Source organism: Protomyctophum bolini, assembly GCF_963924005.1.
Source record: "Protomyctophum bolini genome assembly, chromosome: 17".
In the NCBI taxonomy this organism is placed as follows: domain Eukaryota; kingdom Metazoa; phylum Chordata; class Actinopteri; order Myctophiformes; family Myctophidae; genus Protomyctophum; species Protomyctophum bolini.
In genome coordinates this window covers 19,255,483-19,267,301 of record NC_137878.1, presented here as the reverse complement: position 1 = coordinate 19,267,301, position 11,819 = coordinate 19,255,483, and the positions used below count along the sequence as shown (strand labels likewise).

At 46.5% G+C, this 11,819-nt stretch overlaps 1 protein-coding gene across 1 annotated transcript; it reads right to left on the bottom strand.

The window, feature by feature from the left end:
- Positions 1 to 1,202: 1,202 nt before the first annotated feature.
- Positions 1,203 to 11,471, bottom strand: trib1 (tribbles pseudokinase 1). Its single transcript, XM_080787770.1, has 3 exons — positions 10,609 to 11,471; positions 9,027 to 9,319; positions 1,203 to 2,724 (listed from the first exon to the last, which is right to left on the bottom strand). Exons 1-3 carry the CDS (start codon positions 10,936 to 10,938, stop codon positions 2,244 to 2,246), a joined length of 1,104 nt encoding a protein of 367 aa, XP_080643896.1. The 5' UTR covers positions 10,939 to 11,471; the 3' UTR covers positions 1,203 to 2,243.
- Positions 11,472 to 11,819: the final 348 nt, after the last annotated feature.

The window sequence follows — 11,819 nt, the reverse complement described above, 5'->3', positions numbered from 1 at the left end:
GATTTGACAGCGCAGTGATTGATTGTCCAGACCTGGCACAGTGGAACCAATTAAAGATTGTCTGGATAGTACAAAGACCCTCCCTATCCGGAACCCGCAGGCAGACACAGAGTCGATGCTTAAAGTACCATAATTGGAATTTAATTGGCCTTCCATCTGACCCAGATTTCTGAATGTGCAGTGCTTCTGCAGATGCACCGGATTTAATAAGACTAACAATAATAATAATAATGCCCCCTTTTCATCAAAACTGTACATCTGCCTGTCACGACACAACAGAACCGCTATTCAGAACGTGGGTACGCCGACATCACCAAGGCATGGTGACCTGCGGGTTTCAATGGCAGACGGAGTAGGTACAGGGAGAGGGAGAGGGGGATTCTGTAGGATTAAGGAGGAGTGAGCGGATTCTAGGAGCCGAGGTCGGGATTATTCTCCCGCAGACGCGCCATTCGAGTGACAACATCAAATTCCGGGGCTACCTGGGACCAGTTCATAGCCGTTCCGATTACAAAACAAAACCGATAGGGGCGAACGGCAGCAGCCGAATATACACCACCTTAAGAATAACTCAAATGCACAGTGTTGGACTGATGTTTCTCAGGGTTTGAACTCCTACCGCTTATCCAGCCATATTATCTGGATAGTGCGACAAATGGTTAAAATAGATAATCTACAAGCTGACAATTCTTGCTAAATTGTCAAAAGTTTTGATAATTTTTGACAATATAATGAGAAAATAGGAACGCCGGGATGAAAGTGGTTAAACCCCGTTTCTATGCCCTTCAGGTGGTTTTAGTTCAACTGTCCCTTCAGCTCCAAAAGTAATCTGTCAGAACGGCGATAATTCAAGCCTTTCTGTAGCTGCGAGGGGCTAATTCTTCCCAAGCAATTTGACATCCAATCAGACTTGTTTGCTTCATCATACATCAAATCCAGGGAGCGCTAGTGGTATGGGACACACCGGCATTCATCACAACCCAACACTGTGGAGAAGGTCAGATGCATGCCATAATGTGAGCATAAAGTGAACGCACCTCTGAGATTTACTTACTTACTTTGGTTACGACCTTTTAGGAAATATTTGAGCTACTATTTTGGCTGCTCAGCATAAAATAAGGTTATTTTAAGGGCAAGAGTTTACTATAAAAGATGAGAAAAGGGGGTTTTGCTTGACCCCCCCCCCCCCCCCCCCCCATTTCTTATAGGCAATATCAATTTTCCCTCTGACTGTCAAACATTTAGACAATGATCAGTGTAGTTTTATACCACTGTGTGTGTGTGTGTGTGTGTGTGTGTGTGTGTGTGTGTGTGTGTGTGTGTGTGTGTGTGTGTGTGTGTGTGTGTGTGCGTGCGTGCGTGCGTGTTATGAGCTAGCCTCACAGTGATCTGGCACTGCCCTTCTCAACTTTCCGCATGCGATGCGTGCAGGTGTGTCTACTCTTCCCCCTCGCTGAGAATTTAGCGCGTTCGCCTTATTAGCTTCCCGTGGCACGTTGGACTGTGTGTGACCCTTGAACTCCTTCCTCCCCTCCCTGGCGCCCCCCACACTCACTGCCAGGGCTCTTCGGGAGACATCAGGCTTGTGTTGGGTCTCGCTTCGGTGGGCCTGTGAGTCAGCCAGCCTGTTGGTCAGAGCAAGTAGAGGATTGCCCACGTCTTCTCACCTGTCTCTTTAGCTAGCTCTCTCTCTACCATGTCCTCAAGACGAGGACAGTCGTTATAGTAACTCTCCAATACCATGATGCATTCTTTTGTGACACCTCATTTTTTTACCAGGCGGAGGAAGATTTTGCGGAACATTTTCTGGCAAAAAATATCTTTCTGTTTTGTAGCACCAAGTGATTTTTTTCAGACACGCATAGGAACACACAATGAACAATCATTGTGAACAATGCCCTTCGCACGTAACACAGATGCCACGACAAAAATACAGTACGTTGAATAGTAAGCTAGTGGGTGTGCAGATATACGACAGTACACAAACACAGTCCTAAAAAGTGCCGATGTATAAAACAGTAAAAAAAAAAAAACAATGACTTGATCATGGCAACATTAGTCTTTTTCTTCCTCTGTTCTCTGTTTTCTTTTGTTTTTGTATTAATGCATTGGCTCTCAACGTGCGGTCCGGTTATGGGCCGATTTGGTTTCCATTTGTACCTCCGGTGGTCCCCTGGACCCCGACGTCGAGAACGAGAGTTTTACTGGTCCCCTCCACCAATCGGAGGCAAGCAGCGAGTCCGTCAGCAGAACAGATCGTCCTCCTCTTCCACGTCAAAGGAGGGCACAGTCTGTTCCAACGAGCTCACTTCCTGCTCGCTCTCCCGCGCCGTTCCTGACACAGCGGCCGTCGCCTGGTGAAACCACGGGTGTGCGAGGAGCTCACCGGCGGTCAGTCTCTCAGCAGGCTCCTTGCGCAGGAGGCTCTGCAGCAGGCACCGGGCCCCGGGCGAGAGTCCCTCGGGCAGGCAGCACTGGCCCCGGCGGATCTTGGAGAAGAGCGTGGCTGGGTCGGGATCGTGGAATGGGTAGCGGCCCACCAGCATGGTGTACAGCATGACGCCCAGGCTCCACACGTCGGCCATCTTGCCGGAGTACGGCGCCGAGCCGCTGAGGATCTCCGGGCTGACGTAGGCAGGGCAGCCGTGCGTGTCGGACATGGAGTCGTCTGTGGGGTCGGCCAGGACATGGCAGTCCTCCACACTCTCCAGTCTCACCTGAGTCCTGCAGGAGACGGAGGAGGAGGACATGGTTAACACCGTCACATCGTCTTCAAACGGTGATTCTCAACATGTGGGACAGGGGCCCCCAAATAATTGGCAAAACACTGAGATTTAAATGATTACACAACATTATAGTGATACTAGCAATAAATAAGTTAACGTGACACTTTGTCTCTGTGTGTGTGTGTGTGTGTGTGTGTGTGTGTGTGTGTGTGTGTGTGTGTGTGTGTGTGTGTGTGTGTGTGTGTGTCTATTTCTGACAGCGCTTATGTGCACCACTGTCAAACATGTCAGAGGGATGTTATGGTGAAGTCAGTGGTTGCATCATGGAAAATTCAGCATTCTATAGCCTCAAGCTGCACACATGCACGCGTGTGCGCACGCACGCACAGTCGCACACACACACATAAAAACACAGAATGAGAGAGAGAGAGAGGAGTCATTCCCCAATTCATCATTCCCCTAATTAAGCAATTAAACTAATTAAACAATCACTAATTCCAATTCCTAGACATGGGAATTACAGATTGCAACTTTAACCCGGCATTAGGGTGGGAACCCCTTTTGGTGTATGTTTTTTTGTTTTTTAAATTATTATAATTATAATTATATTCTGTCACAGTGAACATATTTAACTCAAATCTTTTCTTCTGGGGGTGTCCCTTCATGGAACAATTTTTTTTTCAGATGGGGGTCCATGGCCAAATACAGATAATTCTGGGGGTCCTTTACATGGAAAGGGTTGAGCACCACTGACATAGAAACAGATGTTTTTCAGAAAACTGTTTTTTTAGAATCGTACTCAGGTCAAAATGGGTTAAGTCAGTGATTGTCTACGTTTGTCATTTGTAGTTTGATATGCATTAAAGACCTCCATTTGATACCAATGTTGTTCTCTGTCTGGGTAGACAAACTCATATAACTCATATAATAGAAGTGTATACAAATGGAACGGGTCTCTCTCGTCCTCAGATCTCTAAGTGGTCCTCAGGTCCATCTGATTCCATTTGTACACCCTTGGCGTTACAAAGCCTACCCATAAGAGTCCTAACCTCTGAAACAGCCATAGGAGCCACACACACACACACACACACACACACACACACACACAGAAAGTGTCACGTGAACTCGGGCCAAGATGAATTAGCCTAGCTGCCCGATAGCAACTTTCTCCTGACTTCCTGGCACTCGCACATAAACATAAGAATAAATCTACACCCACACAAACACAGCTCTCACTGTGCTATATTTAGCCATGTTAATGGGCCCAGTGGTGGAACGTAACTAAGTACATTTACTCAAATACTGTACTTACAGTAAGTACAATTGAAAGGTCATTTTATGAGTATTCTGTTTTTTTCCAATACTTTACACTTATACTCCACTACATCTCAAAGGCAGATTTAACACTTCTTTGTTTTTACTCCGCTACAATCATTTGACAGTTTTAGCTACTAGTTACTTTGCAGATTTAGATTATTAATACAACTATGGGCTATCTACAAGCTCACAAAGCATCGGCATGAACATTTGAGTAACTTTACATTTATATATTTATAAAATCAGCCCACACACACACGCACACACACACACACACACACACACACACACACACACACACACACACACACACACACACACACACACACACACACACACACACACACACACACACACACACACACACACACACACACACACACACACACACACACACACACACACACACACACACACACACACACACTAGGAGATAAGAGTTTCATCACACATTGTACGGGTGAGGACACTTTCAGACATGTCACACACTCATCAGATGAGAACCCACGCGTGATTCGCCTGCATGCGTACACGAGTAATATAACACTATAACAGGTACGATGGATGTATGCAGAGAGAGAGAGAGAGAGAGAGAGAGAGAGAAACATAATGGAGAGTTTAAGGGGTGGAGAGAATGAGTCATCCTTCTGTTGAAAATACACATCTTCTCTCCTCCTTCCCTCCTATCTAACTGTCTCTCTCTCTCTCTCTCTCTCTACTATCTGCACCTGGGTCCCACACACTCACGGCGCCAGCCATCCCATAATTACCCTAAAAACGGCTGTTGCCACAGCAGTGTGACGCATGGGGAGGCAGGGCCGGCAGCAACCCTCTTGCATGTTTCACAGCGCTAGTCACTGGCTTTGCAGGTTCTACGGTGGGTGTGTGTGTGTGTGTGTGTGTGTGTGTGTGTGTGTGTGTGTGTGTGTGTGTGTGTGTGTGTGTGTGTGTGTGTGTGTGCGTGCGTGAGGAGATAGCATTTATCGTATTGTTATGGCTTTCTCCGTGTGTGGCTCGCCTGGCACATTGTTTTCTCTCTACGGCATTGCGTTCTCACATTGTCGAGGCTTGAAAGACGGACTGATTGCATATCTGCGAAGGCACACGTTGTTGTACGCCAAAAACAACCAATCTACAAGCTCTTAGTTTCTACTTGCCGATCTACTCGTGAGCTTGTTGATCGGCTGTTTCCGGTGTTTCAAGAAAGAGGTGGAAAAAGCTCACTGCCAAAGAATGAATAGCATCACCTATGCAATGAATGGGGTGATGCTGGTTTTCATTAATCTGCATAATAATGAATGTAAACAAATTCCGCAATGACCTTAGTGTGGGAATGCACAGCACAGCCAAGGCACAATATATAGCAGATACAGAGTAGACACTTTTGAATGGCTGCTATCAAAGCAGGGCTCTTTGATTAATACAGCCGGCACTGGGGAAATGCATTTCACATGGTCAGTGACAGTAGCTTCACTGCTTCACTCAAGAGACAGGAAATAGGGAGGAGGTGGGACAACGTCATGCATCAGAGCTCACAAACCGCATCCTGTGACCGAGACCGAGGATTATCTTTAAGCACAGCAGGAGGCTCGATGATGCTAATGGGAATGATAATGTTGTTTAGCTCCACAAAACGCAAAGAGACATCATTGTCAGAATAACAGAAATACCCCCCCCCCCCCCACCTCGTCACTGCGGGTCAAGTGGGCATACCGCCACCGGCATTGCAATGTCAACTCCCACTCTGCATCACTTTGAAAGTCAGAGCAATGTAAGACCGTCCAAACAAACTACATGCCTGTTCACACACACACACACACACACACACAAAGCAAGCCCTACACATAGCCATTCTCCCACGCAAATGCCTGCCCTCGTCTGTCCGTACACAAGCCGTGAGTCATGGCGTAGCGGCCGTATAGGTATCAGGGGGGACGAGTTCTCAGGAGGAAGATGTCTGCCCTCATTCATCCAGCATGACCCCAGAGGTCACGTGTGGAGAATGTTCGCGTTGAGGCTTAGAGAGAGGGGAGGGAGGATGTGGGACGGGGTCCTGTTTACAGGAAAGAGATTGACGCAAGGGGCAAAGAGGTGACAAATAGTTTTCTAAGCAGTGTGTGTGTGTGTGTGTGTGTGTGTGTGTGTGTGTGTGTGTGTGTGTGTGTGTGTGTGTGTGTGTGTGTGTGAGAGAGAGAGAGAGAGAGAGAGAGAGAGAGAGAGAGAGAGATAACATTCAACTCGGAGGCTTGGAGGAACACAGCATCTGCAGCCTGGGATCTGAACCTCATGAATAAATGATGACTAATAAACATATTTTAAGATCCAGACACTGTAGAGAGGGAATGAATGTCTCATTCAGATGCCTAGACGAGCATTCTCTGCCAGACTGACACCCACTGGACTGACACACACACACACACACACACACACACACACACAGCTACCACTATCTACTAGAGCAGCGATTCCCAATGTACTTTTTTTAATGATAATATAACATTAATATTCAAGATCTTCAAGTGGGCTCTGATCCAGAAAAGGTTAGGAACCGTTGTAGCAGAGTCCAACCAATGCCAGATTTTAGGGGTCTGATGCCTATCCTGAATTTGAAGGGTGGATGTGAGTGGGACACATTTTTTATTTATTAGATGGCAGGTTACAGGTGGTCTGGCCACTATATGAGCCCTCATTCATATATCAGCCAAAACGGATATAGCAGGTGGGGTTTTAAAAGGTACCTCTGTCCATACGTATGCCTATATGAAACATAGCCTGTTGTAGCTGCTGTCACCATGTCACTGTGTCACCAAGTCGTTACACAAGTACACGTCCTCAGTCACTAAACCTCATTGCGAATGATGCGCAATAAATCAAGCTGCGCTGCCATACAAAAGGCAGCGACCTACAAAAGAAAAACGGAAGCAGGGGGACTTGTTCCCATTGTATGCGGTTGTGTTTTATGAGGAGTTGACAGAGGCTAAGTGACAACCAGCTGTTGGTCCTCTGCAAAGCAGATGACTAGATTAGACTAGGGGTTGCCAGACTTTTTTCAGCACAAGACTCAAATTATAAATTTGGAGTATCACCCGAGACGTAAAGAAATACATTTATAAATTAACAACTTGATGCAACTCGTTTTCACTGCTAAATGCCTAAATTGCACTGCTTCTTAATTATTATTTTTTACATTCATGTCATTTCTTTATTTGTTTTCATTTCATTTTAATTATTTGTAATCAATGTGATGTGTACCTTGGCCTTCATGTGTCCATTTGTCTACGCTGGTTCTTAAAAATGCATTAAAGAAAAAGTATTTTTTTTCTTTACAAATAATAGTACCTATAGTACACAGTAGTGTCCTGTAAACCAGACGAATCTGCCACAGGGGGAGAAGAATCCCTGGGGAGATTGGTCTGGCACTCCTGTTTGAATTAGCCTACTATTCAAAGTGTGACTGTTTTGCTGTGACATTGGAATCTGTTTGTAACAGATCTCTCTAGGCCACCTTGGAAAGAATCTTCCACACCGAAGTTCCAGACTAATATCTACGCAGTGATATTAGTCTGGCCATGCCACGTTAAGTGGTCAGATGGGTGGGCTGCGAACGCTTGATACCTTCCCTGATCCAGAAAGAAATCTAAGATATTATGACATATGACTCCACATTTGGTTCCAGCCCAACTCGACCGCCATCCCCTTCCTCTTGAAGACGCCTTGGCTCTTGCCATGTATTTTTCTACTGTAGTAAAAACAACTTACGTTAGATGCGAAATGCCAAACATTAATCATCATCATTACATCATCATCATCATCTTACGTCATCCAGGAAACAACACAGGGAAGTGAAACAGAGTGATGGAACCACCTGCATTCCGACCTAATCTGCGTGGGAAACCAAACATTCACCGCACACCCAAAAGGGAAATCCCTGTTGGCCTAGAGAGATATTATGCCTTGTTAGTTACCGGAAATAGCAGTTCAACAAGGTGCGACACATAGATCGGCTATTTTAGGTGTGCAACTAAGTAGAAATCAAGCTTTACAGTAGGCTTCAGGCCGAGGTACTCTGCCTCACTGAAACAATTTGCTTCAAAATGCAACTCGCATCGAACTCGGTTCGATTCATTCTATGACGAATCAGACGGTCTGTATGACAAATGCGTTAATCAACAATTGACCTTCTTGGCCTTTGATCACAGAGTTGCACCATACTGTATGTCATGGCCTTATACTGTAGGATTTGACTATGATAAACTGTATTGCATTATTGAGCATGAATAGAGTGGCATATACTGTAGGATAGAGGTTGAAGTGTATATTTTACATGTTACTTTTGTTATTGATCTGCTTGCAAAACCAATTTCCCTATATGGAGCAATACATAGTTGAGCCACAAAGTGATTGCACAATTCTTGTAATGAGTCTGTCTGTCTGTCTGTCTGTCTGTCTGTCTGTTTACCTATTTTTAGTCATATTCTTTCATCTTTACATTTCTACTTTTCTTTTTAATCATGTATTATTAGGTAAGCTGAGCTCTATTCTATAGCTTTCCTGTTTTTTCCATGCTTAACTCAAACGTAAAGCAAGAGAATCCCAGCAATCAAAGTAAATAAAGCAGTAAACAAAAGGTACGCCGTCCCACACAACACCCCCTTCTCTCTCTCTCTCTGTATCCCCAGCAGGTGAACAGGTGGTGTTTTTGAGGTAACCAGGTCAGCCCTATGCCCGTCAATCAATCATCCACATAAACACCAGTGACAGCACATTCATTGACCTTGACCATTGACCTTAAACATAATTAACAATAAACCAATTCATGGCTCCTACAGAGATGCTGCTATGACACCTGAATTTGTCATCAATCAAGGTTCGTCCGTCTGTCGATCTGTCTCCATTCCACTGACAAATTCCATGTGTGTGACAGCGTGAGTGTTGTGCTATAACAGACCAACAGCGTAAGGAAGACATGAATAAACATCTCACCTTTTCTCGTCGAAGAAGACAAACTTGCGGAGCTTGAGGTCCCCCAGCACGACACCCGCCTGGTGGCAGTGAGCCACCGCCGACGCCACCTGCTGGAAGAGCCGGGAGGCGCGCTCCTCGTCCAGGCGGCGGCAGCCCTTCACCAGCGTGTGCATGTCGCCAAAGTCCTTGTCCAGGAACACGTAGGCCTTGCAGTCCCCGAGGACGATGTCCCTGACGCCCGCCACGTTGTCGTGCGTCGCCAGGATGCCGTAGGCTCTGATCTTCTCCTGGTAGATGCCCATGTCAAAGACCTTTGGTGGGGGAGAAGAGGAGGGGACATTGTGAGGAAGGATTTTTGCGAGACAGGAGAGGGCATAGAGCATATATAAAATGTCAAAAATGTAATGAAATCAAGAAAATGTTTAAAACCTTGACATTTTTAAGTAGGCCTATACTACTGTAGTAGCTAGGCTAACTATATGTTAGCTCCACTGATCCAAGCCGGCATACAATGAATTGATTGATCATAGGGATGAGGGCCAATTGAGATATGATTGGTGCCTGACTGGTGACAAGCCTGTCAATTTAACTGAAAGCCAGGGATCAATTCCAGATCAACACACATGCACCTGCACTGCTTCAGCTGCAAACCACAGGAACTTATTTTAATGCAAAAAAAAAAACATTATTTTAAGCAATCTGTATGGTAAAGTATAACTAGTAGTCCTACATCTGCAGTAGTTGGAGGTGGTCTCCCATCTCTGCCATGATATTTAGACCCTTGTGACAACTGTCAAGTATTAACCTACTGTTAGCACTGGCTGAAACTCACATGCACAATATACCCTCCATGGCCGAGTGGGAATTCCTGAAAGTCTAAAATGAAACTGGAAGGCGGTTCACATTATTTAATCTTCAAAACACAGGAGCCAGCGGGCCTGTCATGCATAACAAATAGCTTTTGGATAGCATTCCAGGCTTCCAGGCCAGTCAGTCAGGGTCCTGCCTGCCAGCGCCACTATCATCATCAGGGCAGCCAATCGGAAACGGATCCCTAGATCAGATAGGGGCCAGGCAGGCACTCAAGAAAACAAACAAACAGGGCGCACTCCCCTCTCTCCTCCTCTGATGTTTGCGTGGTTCTATTGTCACGGCGTGCTTATGGCGTATTGCGGTGACGTGTATGCAAATGAGCAGGTTGACAGGCAAAGGGAGGAGCTCAGAGCTCAGAGCCAGAGGATAGTAGGCAAACTATAGGCAATAGTCTGTAGAAGGTGGAACCTGCTGGTGAGGCAGGCTACTGGTATTTCCATAAAGCATTACTTCTTTGGGCTATATAGCTTGCGATTGCAACATCAAGCATCCTTCTCATTTAAGCTCACAGTGACACAGCCCTACAGTAACTCCTTTTATTTATACATTTGCAACTCTGAGCGCGTGCAAATGTAACCAAATGGACCATGTTGCAAGCGCTCAGAGTTAAATGTAAACGCTGATGCGATGGCATGCGTGCCAGACCTGGTGTTGAGCAACACCGCACCATTCATTCAGAGCTCATTGCACAACACACACACGAACGCGGGTCGTGGCGTTTGCATACCTTGCAAACTAGCTCATCTCCCGTGTCGGTGTTGAGCGCGCTGTACATGCCCTCGCGGTCGGCCAGAGGTAGGAGCAGAAACGGGCCGATCCTGGACGGTCCCTGGGGTTGGGTCATCGTCACGGGGGGGCTGTGGGCCACCGGGGACCCGGGAGAGGTGCCGAGGAGGAGACCCCCCGCCGGCGTGTCCCCGGAGTCCGCCGCGCTCAGCCGGGCGCATTTGGCCACCGGCTGATCGTCCGAGTCCAGCCGCTTGTGAGCGACTCTCCCCCGGGTGCGAGCGCACGGTGTCACCGCCGGGCTGCTCCTCCACTGCAAATTCATCATCATACCCGAAACAATGAACGATTCGCCTACTGCAACGGGAGAGCAAACAAAACAAAGCACGCCGACTTGTTTTCGGTCGTCAACTAGAATGACCCGAGACGAACCATCACGTTTTTATGCGCGGCTCCGGGTGGTAAAAGAAAGTGTGTCAACTTCTCCAGCCCAATTCAGGGATGCTCCAGATGAGGAATGATGAAGCCTTGTAAATAATCCACGTAAACAATATATGTTGCTTTGTTTTTAATCTTCTTTCTTCAAGAGGTGACGGGATTCCAATTTCCAACCCGAGTCTTCTTGGACACAAAGCGAGGGAGCCGTGCGCACTAGACTAGACTTCTTGGTGAGAAATTCCTTCTCCCTTCAGAGTCAGACCCCGCGAGCTCACGAGCTGAGCGTCTGGCTCTCTCTCTCTTCTTCTGTCTCTGTGTCTCTCTCTCTCTACACACAAACACACACACACACACACACACACACACACACACACACACACAGCACACACACACACACACACGTACACACATGCAGTAAAGAGAGAGAGTGCTCTGGTGTTTCTCTATTCCTGATCCCAGAGTCAGACGCACAGCGCAGAGCTGGAACTCCGCCCGCACCAGTCCAGCCTCTTCTGTGTGCGACACGGCGATTGAGCAATCCAGCAGACTGGCTGTGATGAAATATTAGAACTTATACATAACAGTACACATGTCCCTGGCGTATTCTATATATAATACACAGTAAAAGCTAACTCAGAGTGCACACATGTGGACCGTGCAGATGACTGCATTTGGTTACATACATTTGTGTACATTCCAGTCCCGACTCCTCAGTTATTAACTTACAAATGGCCTGGGGTAAAGGGTCCAAATTAACAAGAAAAGTAAGGAAAT